Source organism: Phyllobates terribilis, unplaced genomic scaffold, assembly GCF_046119375.1.
Source record: "Phyllobates terribilis strain yellow unplaced genomic scaffold, ASM4611937v1 Scaffold_3__8_contigs__length_932513732, whole genome shotgun sequence".
In the NCBI taxonomy this organism is placed as follows: Eukaryota; Metazoa; Chordata; class Amphibia; order Anura; family Dendrobatidae; genus Phyllobates; species Phyllobates terribilis.
The window spans coordinates 248,789,936-248,809,939 of NW_027362763.1; the positions used below are offsets into that span (position 1 = coordinate 248,789,936).

At 40.4% G+C, this 20,004-nt stretch overlaps 1 protein-coding gene across 5 annotated transcripts in view; it reads right to left on the reverse strand.

Annotated features, from left to right (window-relative positions):
* The window catches only part of MINDY4B (MINDY family member 4B), a 99,237-nt gene that overhangs the window by 59,857 nt on the left and 19,376 nt on the right, over positions 1 to 20,004 (reverse strand). For 2 of the 5 annotated variants that reach the window (XM_073674717.1, XM_073674716.1), the window contains exons 2-4: positions 9,434 to 9,552; positions 9,309 to 9,336; positions 1,295 to 1,462 (exon numbers count right to left, since the gene is read on the reverse strand). In XM_073674717.1, the coding sequence (XP_073530818.1) occupies positions 1,295 to 1,462; positions 9,309 to 9,336; positions 9,434 to 9,546 (309 nt within the window). In that variant the 5' untranslated portion in view covers positions 9,547 to 9,552. Of the gene's footprint in view, positions 1 to 1,294; positions 1,463 to 3,278; positions 3,368 to 4,255; positions 4,628 to 9,308; positions 9,337 to 9,433; positions 9,553 to 20,004 lie in introns of those variants that run through there. The other 3 variants (XM_073674719.1, XM_073674718.1, XM_073674720.1) reach the window with 3 other exon arrangements.

Sequence of the window (20,004 nt, forward strand, 5' to 3'; positions counted from 1 at the left end):
CTGCATGTCGTTGCCCAATTATAAGCAGGAGACATCATGCAGGGAAAAAAAAAAACATATCTCAGAGAATGTCAGCCAAGGCTTTGTCTGTGAGAGACATGTAATGACACACTGATATCACTGAATGCAGCCTGCAATGATTACAAGCAGGGGACGGGAGTAGAGCAGAGCGGCGAATCATTACAATCACTTCTTGCAGTACTCATCTGACAGTAGTCTATGTGTATTTTAGAGGAATAGAGCAGAGTTAACAGTGCTGTGAGAGGAGAGCTGCAGGCTGCCAATCAAAACGCTCATTTGTCAGGAAAAATTATTTTTTGGTTTACCCAAAAAATTATCATTCTGTGAAAACAGTACCTGCGCTGCAGAGAACAATGGCAGCCTATGTGCACTGAATGATCTATTACAGATGTTTACCATGGTCTTCCTGCATAAACAGGCTATTAAATGACTGCCTATTGTCAAACATGCTGCCAACTGGCAAGACGCAGTGTAATTAGACCTTTCTGCTACATCATAAATATGCACCCCTCAACAATTAAATTGCAGCACCAAGTAGGAAAAGTCTTGGAATTATGAAAATCACAGAATCTATACACATGTTAATAATATGAAAATGATAAAAAAATGAATAACATATCAATATTCAGTCTTGAGCATGAGCGTCATACACAGAAATCCCCACACTTACACAAATTGGCTGCTACCAATGAGGATATTAATGATTGAGGAATGTCCCACCACACTGAATTTGTCACACAAATCATCAAGATCCGATCCGGCAGATCTCTTTGCTATTGTCGACCAATGATGTTGGCATGACAATGCAAGGTCGCGTGTTTTTTGTGCCACTGTGAGCACCCTGGGTGGCCTAAACATGCTACGATGGTCTGCAGCATCTCCACTCTAGCCTTCCATCAAGCACATCTGTGATATCATTAGTTGGCACTTGCACAGGGAGCTGCCAGCAGTGGATCTTGATGATTTGTGTGCCCAAGTACATAATAACCTCATTGATAGCAGCCAAGGTGTATAAATGCAGTGTCTTCTGATTTATTCGATACTGAATAATTCAAGATGTTTTAAAAATTTTGTTTCCATTTTTTCATTATTTTCATATTATTAAAATATCTAATGATCTGCTTTGTTATCGTCTTGTTGTTCAACTTCTACTGACTTATTTGCATTAATGACATTCTGTCTGTTCTTACAGTGTGACAGATAGCATTTCAAGGGCTCTTTGTTGGTCCTGGTTTAGATTTCATCTGTTCCTTAACTGATAAGCTCTGCTTACCGTAGCCATTTCTATTGAGATGGGCTGACCACCGAGGTCGGATGCTATTATCAACTCTCTTGGGATGGAATAGAAAATACTGCCCGGAAATGTCCCATGCTTCTTGCTGCTTGTAGTCTCTGCTCTCTCCTCAATTTCTTCATCTGCTTTGTGGAGATCTTGGGTTGTCTTTTAACAACAACACATTACATTAATGAGTGGAGAACTAAGCACCAGTAGATGTTTGTGCGTTGGTGTAGAGATCTGAGTTATGTTTAATGTTAGTGTTTTTAGCTTTGAAGGGAACCTGTCATGTCGTATCTACTATCTACACTGCCCCCATGGCTAAGGCCCCGAGGCTGGCCGTGTCATACAGCGCACAAATATCAGCGCTCGCCGGGAACAAAATTCAAATACGTGGGTGATACCAGCCCTGACTGAATGCGGAGTCCGCCCATGACTGAATACGAGGATCACACCCCTATGACTGAACAAGCAGGTAGGATTCTAAGTATATAAAATGCTATAGACTCATTATATTACCACCAATTTTAATGAAAAAAGCATGTTAGTGATGCACATTGCATCACTATCAACACTATGGGGGCAGTGTAGATAGTAGATACGACATGACAGGTTTCCTTTAACTTTCCTTTTACAAATAACACTTTCCATGGTGCTTTACCTTATTGTACATTGAAACTGCTGGAAGACATTTATTTTACTTTTCCCCTCTAGATCTCATTTGATCCTATTTCACAGCAATCTCTTTTTTTGGGTAAAAATGCTACACCATGCATTTATCTACTCTTTCTGAATTGTGGTACCAGAAAAGTTAACCCCTTAAGTTTGCCTACAGTTCTCTTCTACACTCCCATCATTCATGATGTGATATAACCCTTTAAATGAATATCTAACTTTCTATAAACGTTTTGGTGGTAATATAATTTGGCCACTTTCACATGTTCGATTTTCTTATACAAGTTCTATCTGTATTTTTCACCAAGAGAGCCCTTTCTAATCTGTTTGGCCATTCAGAAGTCAATTTTTTTCAAACTGAGTATAGGCAAAAAACAAAGACGTGTCCAATTTTGATCCTAGCCATGGCTCAAAATCAACAATGAAAGGCTATCTGTCAGTGAAAAGGTCGGACAGCACCCTCATAGCACTGTTCATTTTTCAGTGACTGTTTTCTAGGAGAAATCTCCATCAGCTATTATTTTTGTGTTCCAGAAAAACTAAAGAAACACTGATGGTAATTACTGACACCCTGACCAAAAATTGATGAAAACCCGTCCATTTTTCACGTATGAGAAATAAAACTGATATGTGAAATCAGCTTACATTAAAAGGGTCAATATTAGGACTCCCTTAAATATTATATAGCCGGTTCCCTAACAAATAGTTGCTTGCCAGGGGGCTATGCTTTACGACAGAGAGGTCTTGATGAAACCGACTCCTTCTAACCACTTCCTTATAACTTGGATTGCTGTAATAAAATATAACAGACTTCTCAGCAGTTTAGGTTTTATTTCACGGACACACTTTCATGAGATTCGCTTATTTATCAGCTGGACTTCCCTCTTAGTCTCTTTCCTGTTTACAGAGAAACCCAAGCAATGGCAAAAGGGTAAAATCACAAAGACTAATACTGTATCTTGTTTTGTTTAGGGCACTAAAACTGATCTGTCAAGCGGATCACGTTGCTTCCTTAAGTTTACTTATTTGACTGTGATCTCATTCGATTTACAGTATCGGATAAAAGTTTGTATACACCTGTTCGTGAAATAATTTTTCTTGTTTTTATTGGAATGTGCACATTCTTGATTCAGACTGAAGAAAACAAAACTATGAAGGAACCCATATGGAAACCAAGAGTCAAGAAACACGTGAAACAAACCAGAATATGTGTTCAACCTTCGATTCCTCAACGTACCCCCTTTTACTCTGATGACCTCTTTACACCCCATTGGCATGCGCTCAAGTAGCTTCATCAGGTAGTTACCTGCAATGGCGTTCCAACAGTCTTGAAGGAGTTCTTTACTCCTTGATTCCACATTGTTCCTTCATGATTTTGCTTCATTCAGTCTGAATCTACAATGCGCACATTCCAAAAAGAACAAGAATACCCATGCATGAACAGTAGTGTCCATCTTTTGACTGGTACTGTATTTGGATTTTAATCATTTTTTTACATGTGCAGTTATATAAACAAAAATACAAGGAAATATAACCAATGTTAAAATGCAAATATTCACACAACGCAGTTGTTCAATACAAAGTCTAGTAGTGACATAGTAAAGAAGGGTCACTTCAGAAGAAGCGAAAGACAATACGTTTAGGTGTTTATTGCATTTTAGACACATTTACATCATTCTGTGTTACATCACATTGCTTCTGAGTACTTTGTTTTAGAAAAATATTAGTTTGATGACTATTTGGAATTATATAATCTTATTATATTTATTATAATTCTATCATATTTAAAGCCACTTTTCCCCCCCAAAATATTAACTTTTCCTTAGGTTAGGTGCAGACGACTATGTTTTCTCATCAAAGAAAATCAGGTCAATTATGCAAATCACACTTTTATAAACTCTGAGATTGATGAGAGTATGATTATAGTGTGATCCCACTCTCTCAGATGGGGAGAAGATGGATTGACTTGCATGGCGGAGTGCAATCCTAATATCTGATCAAACTCTGCATGTTACGACCTTTTCCCCGGATAGGCTCGAAATAACTGTGTACGTCCCCATAGCATAACACGGGGACGAGTGCTATCCGTCAAAACGCTGTCCGATTATTATGGTCGTCTGCACGAGCCCTTAGACAAACGAATTCCACCACATGAGAATATGGTTTTGTAATAAAATGTAATTAAGGTCAGTTATAAGTAAAAAAAACAGCAATTTCTGCAACATGCAAACATATTTTAGATAACATCAACAGAAAATCAACACACTTATATAATGCACTTACTTGTACAAGGATCTTCAACAAACTAATACTATTGCATGTACATATCTTGAAGCTGCAATCCACAAACCTGCTCATAAAGTGAGGTGTCACTTACTATTGGTTTCTTCATGACGTCCTCCTGCAGTAATTCAATGTAACTTAACTTTGAGGCGTCTCCATTCACATGGACCTTTGCGCAAATATTCATAATAACAATGTAACAGAAGAAGTCTCCGATGGAGGCACTTGTGATGACTGAAGCTCTGGCCTCTCTACCTGAGCCTGCCAAGTTACTGCCTTCCTGACTCTTCTCGATTACCAGATAATACGACACGTTCTACCTTGTTGAATGGATATGTTGAGTCATGGATAAAGGTGTATTTAACATGGCATGCAAAACACTAAACCCAAAGCTGCAAAGGAATGTTCAAAAGTCAGCCAACGGCAGAACAAGCCTAAATATTTTATTGAAGACTCTGGGGCTCAAAAATCTAATTTCTGAAGTAATATCTTAAGAATTTTGCAGTACGAAAGTAATAAAAAAAATAATTCCTTCTGTTTTGCTGTTTGTGAAATCTATCAACTATAGATAAATAAGTAGTTGTTGTAACCTTTGCTGCCAAATCGTTTTTGGGTCCCACGACAAGAAAATATGTGGGACCCCTCCTTATGCAGTGATGGATAACATGTTTGCACCCCTGATGTCCTGTCAGGTTAAGAGCCCACGTAGTGTTTTTGTAGCGTTTTTGCGGCCGCGAAAACGCTTGTAAAACAGTCTGCCATGCAAAGCAATGTGAATTCGGATGTGCTGTGCACATGATGCTTTATATTGTGTGACCAACTTGTCAAGCACTTTTCCAAGTGATGCTCAAAATCGCTTGGAAAACTGCTTGAAAAAACGCATGCGAAAAAGCATGTAAAAACGCTGAAAAAACGCTTTTCTCTGGCAGAAAAAATGCATGTAAATCTGCATGCGTTTTTTTCTGCCAGAGAGAGGCAAAAACGCTCTGCATCAAATCTGCTACGTGGGCACATAGTCTCATAGTACAGGAGTTTCTGCCAGCGTGTATTGTGTACTCAACAAGTATTCTGAAACAGTTAAATTGGTTATTCGTGACTTTAGTTATTCTTTCCTATGGGGCTAAGAATTTACAGGCAGGTAGTTGCTAACTACTTGCTTGCTCTGCCCAGCAATGATCTCTGTCGACTCAGAGCGGTAACTCTCTTGCTTTATTTCACCTCATGTCAACAGAGCAGCGCCTTCTCTTCCAGTCTGTTCTGTCCACCAGTCGTCACTGCTGAAGTCATGCTGTTTGACAGCAGGCTCCCCGCACTTAGTCAGTGGGGAGCCAGCTTTCAATCAGCACATCATTGGCAGTGACGCACCGTCGACAGAGCAGAGCTTAACAGAAGACACTGATCTGATAACGTGATGTCACCGGAAGCAGGCGAATGGCCGGAAGGAGTGGTCCATGACCACTCTGAGCCAGCAGAAATTGTCGCTGGAGCCAACAGGCAGGTAGTTAGCAACTATCTGCCTCTAAGAAAAAATAACCAAAGTCTCGAATAACCGTTTTAATGACAAAACTTGTGATCTAGGGTTGAGGAGCATCCTGGTCTTTGAGGTTAATGAGGGAGCTAATTCCAGAATCCCTGGTGGGCTAGAGTGACTAATTGTCAGCCTCCCAGTGGTTGAGGACAATAGAGGGGTTAATATCATTATTTCCAGTGGTCAAAGCTAATAAGGGGGTAAAAGTGAAAATTAATATAAGGTGCTCACACGCCTCCATCTGTAGTTTTTAACAAGACAGCAATGCATATTATTCAGCCTTTAGTTATTTCCTGCATGGATCATAGACATTAGTGCAGGTAGGAGACTGAGAGGTCCGTGTGACTGTGGGGACACTTGTCTGTAAGGTGATAGATTGCTTTATGAACTCTAAAAGGGAATGTTTTGGAGAGTTCTGGTGACCCTTGGTGTCTTTCATCCCATACCTGGAGTCTGGTCTATCTCAAATAATTGGTGACTTCAAAAACTCCTAATTTGGTCCATTTAGTAGTGTGGCTGGTTATACGGCTATATCCCTGCTTATTATTAGGTAATTACATGAATAGCAATTCCTTAATAATATATTTTTAGAACACTACAATGATCACTTGTATAGAGTATCAGAAAGTAAATAGATTACATATATTGTTCATAATAATTGACATGATACAGGATAACAAGGACCGTAAGTAATGGTTATACACCAATTTAACATGAATCATATAAAAGAAACGGTGTAAATAAGCCACAACATATTAGAGTAAAAAATAAACTTTATTGAAAAGATCTTAAAAAAGGTACATACAAAATTAGCCAAAAATTGGTATTACATGCCAGAAATGGTTAAATAGATATGTGGTATAATACATTTGGTATAAATTGATCAAGAGACTGAAGTAATCATATGGGAAAATATATAAGATCCCGGAAGAAGACTCTGGTGCCGAAACGCGCGTAGGGGTTCCTGGTGCCACACTCCAGCTTTGGTAATATGATCATTCATGTCATGTACTATTTGATACCTTTGGTTTTGTTTGTTCTAAACACTATGATTGGGGTTCATCTCATATGGGATATAGACCATAGTGGTTACTGAATACTATTGCACTTTATTATCTGTATAATACTGGTCTCAGTCTTTCAGTCTTTTGATCTATTTATGGCAAATGTATTATACTACATACTGTATGTATTTAACCATTTCTGCCATGCGGTACCAAGTTTTGGCTAATTTTGTATGTACCTTTTTATGATCTTTTCAATAAAGTTTATTTTTTACTTTAAGATGATGTGGTTTGTCTTCAAATGCTTTGGAAGACCATTGTCTGCCTTGTTTTACCTTGTAAATACCGTAGAAGAGGAATGTTACCGGAGTGAATTGTTACTTGTGCAATTACCTAGTATAGTCTTAAGGATAAAACTTCATTATAATTGCAAGAATGCCTTATGTGAATTATCGATGGCAATATTACTTTAGGCTCTGCGTTTGTTTAGATGATTTTCATAACAATCCAGTTTTATATATTATAGCCGATGACTTTGTTCTTAATTCTCAAGATCCTCTTTTCTGTTCAAAATCATTAGGCTTCATTTAGTAATTGGTGAGGGAATGATGCTGAATACTGGCAGAGAACTGACAATGCCAGAAAGCAGATTTAATTCCATTCTGTAACTTCTACGTGGCACAGACATCTGTTACTGTACGTTATACTTCACTGCACAATGTTACAAGCAGGTTCTCAGGGAATTCTCCTGTCCTCACTCATCACTAGTTGCTCATATGTAGCCAAGAACTAATGTGAGTAATTTAGATGAATCTCATATGACCAAGAGGTGGAATACTGGTGTATGGAAGGAGGGGATGTAATCCAGGTAGAAAATGAAGAGAAAGAATTAGCATATTATTTATTTTTTTATCCAGTACTTATTAATTGATACTAATAATTTCTACTAAGGAACAGAAGAGGTAGGAGGTATGAGAAAGGCAGCTCTTTGTGGCGAAACGCGTGGGGCTTACACCTTATCCATTCATATTATCCTTTTAGAGGTAGCACCAGTTGGTCACACGCCTTTAGGATTTGGTTTATTTTCTATATATACTACAGCATTTACTTATTCCTCTTATTTTTGTACCTTCTTGGTGCCTTATTGCCATTATATACTTTTATTTGGTTTTCATTTTGCACATTAACATTTGGCTTTTTCCATTTATCTTCATATTCCATCACTGTTTTATCAATATTTGTTAATATAGATTAAGGTCGGTTCTCCACATGTATTTTCTTGTGGGGACCGAGGAATTTATTGTCTTTTAAATGTTTTTAAACCTCGTTTGTTCATTATGTGTTTAATAAATATTTACATTTTTACTATCCTTGGTTTTCGGTGATAATGCAGGAATATTAGTGTCTATTTCACACTCTCTTCTGTTCCTTACAATTGTTCTTGAGTATATAGCACATTTCCCTGTGTATTTGGAGGTGCCGGTCCACTTCCTCACTCCCTACAACTAATGATTTATGCTATAATAATAATAATAGCATTATAATAATATAGTACCAGCATATTCCGCAGCACTTTACAATTCAGACAATTTACAGACACCATTGTCCCCATTAAGGCTCACAATCTAGATTCCCTATCTGTATGTCTTTGGCGTGTGGGAAGAAACCGGAGAACCCGGAGGAAACCCATGCAAACACGGGGAGAACATACAAACTCCTTGCAGATGTTGTCCTTAGTGGCATTTGAACAGAGGACCCCAGCGCTGCAAGGCCACCGTGCTAATCACTGCCCATACTGCTATCATTGCTACCAAACAATATGGACAAGATGTGTGAGTGCTGTGGATAAGGGTTTGTCAGTCTGTCTGCTGCATCTTGGGGTAAATGCTGGTAATGTGACATCTTCCTTGTACTTCTTCTGCTGTTTATGGAATATCTGATACTGTATTTTAGGGTCCCTGTACAATCCATTATGGACCTTAGTGTGCTGTAGTGTAATGTTTTTCATGGGTTATAACTTTGTAGGATACAATGGAATATATTTGATAAAATAATTATAAAAATAAATAGATTAAAAATAAAACAACATAAAAAAGCTTCCATAGGCCTCCATGTAAAATTGTAACATTGGAAACATTTTGTCATACAGTATGGGCCAATCGACCCAGATCGTCACTGCAGGGGTTAGAAATATAGCTATGTTTATGAGCCTTTATACATTGTACTTATAAAACGTTATGAACTGATGGAACAAATTAAAAACACGTTATTGTAACATTAAATCATATTGTTATAATTGTGTATGCACAAATATGTGTAAATACCATTTAAATCCTGTTAATTTCTGGGCAAAATACGTACATTTATGTATCTAGTGTGCTTTTCTTCTGCACACGTAGCACATACTATTTCTACCAAATACCAAGTCTTCTTCAACATGTCACTTTAACTCAGTAATGGAGCATAAACCAAGATGTTACAAAAGTCAATTATACTATGACGATACATTTACTTGAATTACCTGATTTGCTGGATTTCTGATCTCCAATCTGCAATCAACAAAAGTAAGAGACGCTTATTGCAAAAGCTGGAACAGGAAATCAGTGCTGGCAAAGTAATTTACCCCCCTATGATTGACCGCCTCACCCTTGAGAACTGAATATTGCTCTCCATTTGTCCAGAGCAGAAATTTTGGTTGCAATTTCTTCCAGTTCCATTGTTTTTAAGCTGAGGTTTCTGTCCAAAGGTCTCTTGTCCATGTGAAGCTGGTGGGAACATAGAGAAGTGGAATAAATGGGTACTTCTTTTATAATGGAGATAAAAGGTTGATATTGCATCCCCAACAAAGGCCAGACAGAAAGTTACTGACACAGTGTCACCATTGAGCGCGGGCTGTAAGCTCACACCGACACCTCTTGATTAAAGTTTCATCAGAGATGGACGTACTTGTCAGTTCTTTTTCCTCACTTTACAAATATAGATCATCTGCCCTTTTTATAACAAAACACATGTTACATTTTGTCTGGGGGAAAATATCTGTTTCCTCAGGGGATGAATAATTTACAGGTGTGAATTGTGTTCAAAGAAGAGATTATTTAATGTCTCATTGTGTTGCATTTCATTGCTTTAAAATGGAGATGAAAATTGATCACTTCTGACCTTCATAAACTCAACACATTACATTGTAGTTAGGGAGGAAAGTGTTTTTATTATGTGTGTCTTATGTTCCTATTATACGCCAATAAATTGATATAAATTGCAAAAATCAGTGACCAGTCTAGTCTTCAGTTTTCAGATTGCTAAACGGCATGACAATGTCTCTGATAATAATATGAGTGTCAATGTATTCTGAGGCTGAGTTCACACGATGCGTATTTAATGCGTTTCCGCTGCGTTTTTGCAGTTGCGTAAACGCCGCGGAAACGCATGAAAAACGCATGGTAGAAGGGAAGCAATGTTCCCCAATTGAAATCCGCATGTGCTGTGCCCATGATGCGGATTTTTCCGCAGCGCAAACGCTGCGCTCAAAAATCCTCAGCATGTCATTTAATTTTGCGGAAACGCGGCGTTTTCGCCGCCATTGACTTGCATTAGAACGCGCCAATTCCGCAAGACTGCATCTGTACTTGCGTAATTGGTGCGTTCTAATGTGCGGATGGTACCCGAGTGTGGAGGAGAGGAGAGTCTCATCCACACCCAGGTACCATTAAAAAAGCTGTAAAAACAAGAATAAAATAAAAAATATATATATACTTACCATCTGTCGGCCCGCGCTGCGCTCCTGCTTGCTTCCCGGCACTTGCAGTGAGTTGTAGGACCTGCGGTGACGTCAGAGTCATGTGACGGGTCACGTGACGCTGACGTCGGCAGGTCTTTCAATTCAAAGTTGCCGGCAGCCGGGAGAACGGAGTGAGCAGGACAGCACGGGCCATCGGAGGTAAGTATATACACTCTCTCGGGTCACACTATATAAATCCATGCTGTTTGCATGGATTTATATAGTGTGACCTAGTTGTCAAGCACTTTCCAAGTGATGCTAAAATCGCCTGGAAAGCGCTTGTCAATCTGCATGTGGATCCGCATGTATTCTGCAGGAAAAACGCATGCACAATCTGCATGCGTTTTTTCTGCCAGGGAGATGCAGAAATGATGCAGAAATTTTCTGCTTCATTTCTGCATCGTGTGCACATAGCCTTAGCTTCTAATGGTTTGTAATGCATCACTTAATAATTTTATTTATTAAAGGGAATCTGTCAGTAGGATCAACCAACCCAAGCCGTCTACGGTATATGGGCATGTAGATCATAGGAAGCTGAATAAAATGATACCTTGATATCTGTGATCCAATATCTTATTTCAGAGAAATCCATGTTTTTCTTATATGCAAATGAGGTGTCCAGATCTATAGGCCGGACACTGATCTGCATGAAGATCTGCCTCCAGAGATTATTTTAAATGAAAGGGGGAGTTACCAGTGTGAGACATGTAATGAAGGACACTTTTCTCTCATAATCCCACATAGCTCTGTGAACATATACAGACAGCCCCACTGACCCAACGTATGCCAAATAAATATCCTTTTGGCATATGCCAAGGAAATATGTATTAACATACTGCTAAGATATGCTAGCAGTGGAAGCTGGTAGCACTTACAAGGGCTTCTACTGACACGTTTTGAGCAAGCCACTCCATATGCATTTTCTGTAGGACCTGGCCTTCACACTTTAACTCCTATACAGGAATCTGGATTTACACAGATTCCCCTGGATTGCATCCCGGAGTGGCTGCTGGCTGATGGAGCAGGCTGGCAGAGGGTAGTCAGGCTGTGTCAGTACCAAGAAGTCAAGATCAAGTACATAATCTTAAAGCAGTAAGGAAGTCTAAACACAGGCCATAGCCAAGGATGGAAAAAAACAAAGTCAAAGCAGAACAACATGAGTGAACCAGAGTAAGTAACACCTAGAACTGGCAGCTACAAGACGCTGGGGAATTCTTAAATAAGAAGTAACCTCAAGCAGGGTTCAAACATGGATGCAACACATACATTTCTTCCTACAAGGAATAGCATAGTAAGCTATGCTGATAATATAACTTTCATTACAAAATCTTAAGTTTTACTCAAATTAGTTGATGCAAAAATGAATACACACCACATCAAAAACAACTACATCTAGTATTTTGTATTACCTCCATGATTTTTAAGGACAGCACAATGTTTTCTAGTCATGGACTAAATAAGTTGGTGATATATTGCAACATCTATCTTTTTTAGGGTTGAGCGAGTATGTTCTGTCCGAGTATACTCCGGCCGAGCTCCGAGCATTTACAGCTGCTCGGTGATATGTTTGAATCGCTCCCGTGTGCATGATTTGCAACTGTTTGACAGCTTTATTATGTGAGGAATGTGTAAGAAATAGACATTCCTCACATGTAATAAAACTGTCAAACAGTTGCAAATCATGCACACGGGAGCGATTCAACCATATCACCGAGCAGCTGTAAATACTCGGAGCTCGGCCCGAGCGTACTCGCCGAAAGGGTTAATAGAACTTACTCGCTCAACACTAATCTTTTTCCATTCTTCAAATACAACCTATTTTATAGCCTGGATGCTGAATGGAGAGTAATGCTCAACTTTACTCTTCAGAATTACCCATAGGAGTTCGATTGGGTTCAGATCAGAAGATATACTTGGCCACTGAATCACTTTCATCCTGTTCTTCTTCACAAGTATTACACTGGCCTCATATTTGTGTTTTGGATCGTTGTCATGTTGGAAAATGCACATCTATCAAGGGCACGGTGTGATGGTAGTATCTTCTCTTTCAATATAGAGCAGTAATCTGTGAATTCATGATACCATCAATGAAATGCAGCTCGCCAACACAGCAGCTCTCTTGCAGCCTCACATAAGGACACTGCCACCACCATGTTTAACTGTAGGCACCATGCATTTTTTGTACTACTTACATTTGTGACTCCGTATAGTTTTCAAACCAATAGTTCTGAAACATTTATCTTGGTCTCATCACTCCAGCGTATAGAATACTACTCATCTTCATACTTTTAAGAATGGGTTCTAGCAAATTGTAGGCGGGCTGTTTTGTGCATGGTCTTTAGGAGAGGCTTCCTTCGGAGACGACACACATGTATGCCATTCCTCTGCAGTGAATGTTCTATTGGGAAACACTCACCCTGGTTTGGCTTTCTACTTCTTTAGCTAAATGCAGTGAACATGCATGTCTTTTTTCTTTAACCCTTCTCATCAAAAGATGGTCCTGCTTAGGTGTTAACTTCCGTGGTAGGTTTAGACATCTATGTGAGATTGTTGCAGTTCCATCATTGTTACATTTTTGTATTACTTTTTCTACAGTGTTCTGACTGATAAGTAAAGCTTTGTTAATCTTCTTGTAGCCTTCGCCTATTTTTGTGTAAAAAAAATGTTTTCTTTCTAAGGTCTTGGGACATTTCTCTTCCATGTGGTGCCATTGCTTTCAGCATGAAATGGGAAGGGGTTTTCTTTGTTAAGTTATGCCCTTTCATAGTCAACTCAGACTTTCCGGAGGTTGAATTCTTGTTAATTAAAATATTGTAGTCTAAACTTTAGCCTTGCTCCTAAGACTTTTATTGGGATGTACTTATTTTTGCAACATGGTCTTAAATGAATTTTTTGATAAGAAAATTACTTTTTGTGGTGTTTAAAATAACAAATCTTGCTTGCAATCAATGGCTTACATTTGTGGGAGTAATATGTTGTATGGTATCCCATAAAAAATGTTGATTCCGATAGCAAACTAAAGGATTTCTGTCAAAATCTGTTGGGGTGTACTCATTTATGCTGAGCACTGCATAAGCCAAAAGTGATGACAGGGACATTAACGGATAAAAAAAAAAGGTGGATTTGTTTGGATCAAGTGAGGGCAAACCTTTCTGCCATGGCAATATAATAAAGGTTATCAGGAATGCATGACTCCTTGGCATCTTGTCCTACAGTAAAAGCCTTTAGACCCGCTTTTATTCAAATCTGTCACAGTTGTGATAATGCCAGTGGAGGACAAAAGCACATTAACAAAGAGATGCAAACTAATGACTTCTCATATTCCACTTCCCATTCTCTATTATCTTTCAACACATTATGAAAGCATCTGAATGTTTCATTATGTGATACCCAAACAAATTTCACAGGGCACTGAATGTCTTTATTTGCCTGTGTTGTAGCTCTATAAGGTTTGCTGTATTTACTGCTGATCTTATATCTTCATTATACATCATTCATCATATATCATCTGGTTATACATATATTCTACGCAATAGGATAGGGAGGTTTAGAGAAGCACTAAGAGGTCATCACTGTTGTACCCAATGATCAACCTATAGACCACCATAAACAGTGGATTATATGAAAACTATGCCCTTCACTAGCTGTAGATTCTATTGACAATCCTATAAGGTAACCGGACACAATACTCTAAAGACCTTTAAACTAAAATTTATGTTCTTCAAGTCAATTGAATTATTTTTTGCAAATATAACTTGATGAATCAAAAATATAACATACTTTCTGTTATTGAATAAAATCTAGAAAAATAGAAATAAAAGTATACAGTTCTTTATTGGATTAAATTCCTTTTAACGGAAAGGGCTCAAATTGATGTCAAAATGAGCATTTAATAATGAGGTAAAATCCCAATAAACTAAATAGAACTATTGACAGTTCATTCTTGTACAGTGTATGCAGTAAAGGGTATCTACCTTCGGATCAACAAAGTAGAAATGCCTATAAAATGTCAAGGTTAATGCGGATATATAACTTCTAAAAAATGTAAAAGCAGATGCAAATGTGATTAAAAAAAAGCAGCAGTGCTCATCTCTTCCTCCACCCTGCCATCCAGCACTGATACTGTGGCCATGTTCCTGGCCTTTATTTAGCAGTGTCCAGCACGGTGATTTCTGCAGCCAATCAGTGGCCGCAGTAGACACTTTCTATACTACTGGCTTTATGGCCAGCTGGGAAGAGTCTGGATGTTGTACTGAAGGTGTATGTTATGAAACTGTCTAATGGCCCCAAACACAATAGGTAGCTGTCATCTGAACAATTTGTCGGCGGATTGTTTGGCCAACAGTTATCTTTCCCAACTGCCTCACACACAGGAGTTCTCAACTCAGCACTCCAGCGTCCTCTATTAGAGAGCTGCTACTAATCTCTTTGCAGCGGCATATCACAGGGAGGACAAATGGTTCGGCAGTCTGTAATCGGACATACTGGATCCGTCTCTCCCCAACATCGTCTGTTAGGGGGGCGTCAGCAGGACTCCATGCAAATTAGAATATTGAATAATCCCGCAAATAATATTATCCAAAAGTTAAAGTCAACCCTTATCTGAATGCTGTATATTGGAGCCTGACAAACAAGCGCAACCGGGCGTTATCCAGACAACAGCGTTAAAGGGTGGTGCAGGTTTTATGAGAAAGCACAATTCTTAAGAGGGGTCAAAGTATAAATCCAGCTGTTGCTGGGTAACGTGGCATGAGGGGGTAGCCATGGGCAAGAGGCTCATCTTCTACACCCCGGCACATTACATGAAAGTTGAAGTCCTGACTGGGTGTGTGGACATGTGCTGAGAGGGCATTACGCCTGTTCAGGCCGCAGGTAGCTGTTGTTGCAGGTTTGCCAGGACCAAATGTTTCACAGTTCAATGAGGGGGACCACCAGTCAAAAATAAAGTCTTTACTGAACAGCAACTTGATTAGGGTTATGTTATGATCTGCAACATAAACTAAGGAAAGAATGGGAAAAGCTATCCCTACAGTAAGACTAAGCTGAATCCCTACGATGTAGCGGGCAGCCTGTTCCGTGTGAACAGACCTGCCTTCGTCCTCGGCTAGTCTGAACGGAGACCTATAGAATAAAGGGAGGGGTCCCTAAAAGAACTAAGGACTGGGGCAAAAATGAGACACCTCCTAACAGAAGTTGTTGCAGAGCAAAAAGACAAACTGACAAAAAGTACTAGAGGTCTCAGAGGACCAGGCAAACTAGATAGAGATAGGCACCAAATCACCTGGCTAGAGAGACAGGCAAATAACACTGAAGTCCAGCAAAGCCAGAAGGACGGAGCTGGAATATATAGGCAGATGGTCACGTGACCGCAAAACACAAGATAGCAAAAACTAACAGGAGGGTTCTAACAGGTTATATATATGGGATAGCGGGTACAAAGTCTTATGGACGTTTTCTTTAAAAGGCGACACATTTTCCACAGTTTCCTTCCATCGTAGTCTCTAGTGCCCTTTATGGCCACGGTTTCTCACTACTTCACCACAACCCAGCTTTAACACTGCAGTCCTGATTAACAAGTGTCATTTACTATTTCTGCGGTTCTGCGTCCTCTTCTACCTCTAAGGTGCCAGTATGGCCAGTAATGGTGACTCTCTGTAACTCCCGCCCAGGACACTTTTCTCACCCCACTTACTCAGTCCTGTTTTAGGCCCATTACCTTCCAGCTTTATAAGCTCTGGGTCTTATGGCTAGCTGTCCTCTCCTAGAACCCGTTTCCGGAAGGTCACTCTGTCTCTTAGTCACTTATGTTCCGGATCTCACTATCCCTTGCCTTTGGTCTCCTCTCACTTAGGGTCACCCCAGAATGTGGCACTGCTCACCTTGGACCTTTTGGTCCACTCACTCTACGCTCCAGGCCCTATCTCACCTTCTGACAGGAAATTGTCACTTTCTCTGTAACTTCAACCCTCCCACTCTGAGCTGGTCCCAAACATTAACTCTAACTATCTCTATGGTCAAACTACACAAAGTACTAACATTACTAATACACATCACATAACATTAAACTTTTTTCTTCAATAGGGAAACGTGAACTGCATGTCCATATCCTTACAGCTGCTGATTAGGTAGGAGGATCCAACGTAGAAAACAGGTAAAAGGAGATGAGGGTATGCTGCGCTGCTGCTAGATATTAAATAAAGTTATCCAGGGAGGCAAAGTATTGTAGTATAAATGTGGTTTTATAGTCATAGAGACTTTGAAATGCGTTGAGAATAAAACCGCATTTATACTACAATACTTTAGTCTCTCTGAATACCCTTATTTAAAGCGTTACTCCAGTGGGGTTTTTTGGAGTGGTACTACTAATCTTGGTTCCCTGACCCTAGCATTATACTTTCCCGCTGTTGTCTTCACTTTCTATTGGCGCTGCTCAGGTCCCACAGCGCCATCTTGTGACCACAACTGCTGAGTGGCCGGAAGACAGAAGTAACGGTCACAAGCTCTCAACGTAAGTCAGAGCCAAAACGAGGCTCTCATAGACTTGCACTGAAAAGTGACCTCCGGCTCGCCCAGTAAACATTGTAGCGATCCGACAGGTAACAAACTGGATGAGACCAACAGGAGCTGCGGCAATAGAAGGTTAAGATGTCGATGGGTAAGTACGGTATAAGACTAGGGACAAGGACCTTAGAGTAGAAGCACCACTCCAGCGCTGCAATAAAAAATAACCGCTGGAGTGGTGCTTTATTATCTACCAGTAGCGCAGCATGCCCACATTTCCTTTTACCTGATATATTGGAGGCTTGTATACACAGCAATAGCTGTTACATGTGGGATCAGACAGATCCCACATGTAACAGCTATTGCTGTGTATACAAGTGTATACAACCCTACTAATGATCCATCCTTTGCTTTTTTGGTTCTGTTAGCATTTTTCTTACTGAGTTCCAATTCCACTGCTTTCCAACAAACTGGTAAGTTCTAAAGTTCTGTCTGCATGCTGTCATTGCTAGGGGCTAATCTCTGCATACAGACATACACTATAGAACTTTAATTGAGTCCAAACATAGCCGTTGGCTAGTGCTAACAAGTGATATAACTTGGGACACATGTAAGGCTCAGCCTAGTCCTCCGACCAGAAGGTGGAAGCTAAGTGACAAGTGACAAAATGTTACTGTGTTTTACCTGTTAGTATATAATTTGCCCCATGAAGCTCCTTTCAATTAAAACAGAGTACGGGAAAAACCTTTATCTAAAGTGCTAAGAAATCCCATGTGAGTACGCTGATCATAGTCACGGTGGCTCAGTGGTTAGCACTGCAGCGCTGGGGTCCTGGGTTCAAATCCCACCACAGACAACATCTGCAAGGAGTTTGTATGCTCTCCCTGTGTTTGTGTGGGTTTCCTATGGGTTCTTCGGTTTCCTCCCACACTCCAAAGACATACTGATAGGGAATATAGATTGTGAGCCCCAATGGGGACAGTGCCCATAATGTCTGTAAAGCGCTGTGGAATTAATGGCACTATATAAGTGAGTAAAATAAATAAATAAATTATAGTCGTAATCATATCCTGATCCAAGTGAACAGCTTCTAAAGCTCAGTCTGATTCTTGGACACATACTTGGCATTGCATGGGCAAATGTATTAGGTGTCAACAAAGATTTGTGTTACTAGGAAACAAAGAAGCAAGTAACGAATTATCCAGCCTGTAAGATACTGCATTAAATAATTCACACCCCGTGCATGTATTGTTTCTCACTGTTATAGCTGCTACAGATAGGGGGTTAAGATTCAAGGTTTGCCATTGTGTGGTCTGTATGTCCTGTCCTTCCATTACTATACCTTGTACCGAGCTACAGGTTATGTAACTTTCTTATTTCATACATACAACGCCTTTATTATTATACATCCTACAAAGTAGAGATGATGCTTTATAAATAACAGAAAAATAGGACCTAATATAAGATATTGTTAGTCAACTGCTAATATAATTAAACCCTCAAAGGGGAGATCCTAAAATGAATGCCTTGGACTATGAAGAAGAAGTGATTCATTGCTCACCCACCCTCTTGCAAAGATCCCATATACACTGCTCAAAAAAATAAAGGGACCACTCAAATAACACATCCTAGATCTGAATGAATGAAATATTCTCATTGAATACTTTGTTCTGTACAAAGTTGAATGTGCTGACAACAAAATCACACAAAAATCATCAATGGAAATCAAATTTATCAACCAATGGAGGCCTGGATTTGGAGTCACCCCCAAATTTAAAGTGGAAAAACACACTACAGGCTGATGCAACTTTGATGTAATGTCCTTAAAACAAGTCAAAATGAGGCTCAGTATTGTGTGTGGCCTCCAGGTGCCTGTATGACCTCCCTACAATGCCTGGGCATGCTCCTGATGAGGTTGCGGATGGTCTCCTGTGGAATCTCCTCCCAGACCTGGACTAAAGCATCCGCCAACTCCTGGACCGTCTGTGGTGCAACGTGACATTGGTGGATGGAGCGAGACATGATGTCCCAGATGTGCTCAATCGGATTCAGGTCTGGGGAACGGGCGGGCCAGTCCATAGCTTCAATGCCTTCATCTTGCAGGAACTGCTGACACACTTCAGCCACATGAGGTCTGGCATTGTCCTGTATTAGGAGGAATCCAGGGCCAACCGCACCACCATATGGTCTCACAAGAGGTCTGAGGATCTCATCTCGGTACCTAATGGCAGTCAGGCTACCTCTGGCGAGCACATGGAGGGCTGTGCAGCCTTCCAAAGAAATGCCACCCCACACCATTACTGACCCACTGCCAAACCGGTCATGCTGAAGGATGTTCCAGGCAGCAGATCGCTCTCCACGGCGTCTCCAGACTCTGTCACGTCTGTCACATGTGCTCAGTGTGAACCGGCTTTCATCTGTGAAGAGCACAGGGCGCCAATGGTGACTTTGCCAATCCTGGTGTTCTCTGGCAAATGCCAAGTGTCCTGCACGGTGTTGGGCTGTGAGCACAACCACCATCTGTGGACGTCGGGCCCTCATACCACCCTCATGGAGTCGGTTTCTAACCTTTTGTGCAGACACATGCACATTTGTGGCCTGCTGGAGGCCATTTTGCAGGGCTCTAGCAGTGCTCCTCCTGTTCTTCCTTGCACAAAGGCGGAGTTAGCGGTCCTGCTGCAGGGTTGTTGCCCTCCTACTGCCCCCTCCACATCTCCTGGTGTACTGGCCTGTCTCCTGGTAGCGCCTCCAGCCTCTGGACACTACGCTGACAGACACAGCAAACCTTCTTGCCACAGCTCGCATTGATGTGCCATCCTGGATGAGCTGCACTACCTGAGCTACTTCTGTGGGTTGTAGAGTCCGTCTCATGCAACCACGAGTGTGAAAGCACAACCAACATTCAAAAACGCCCCAAAAATCGGCCTGAAAGCATTGG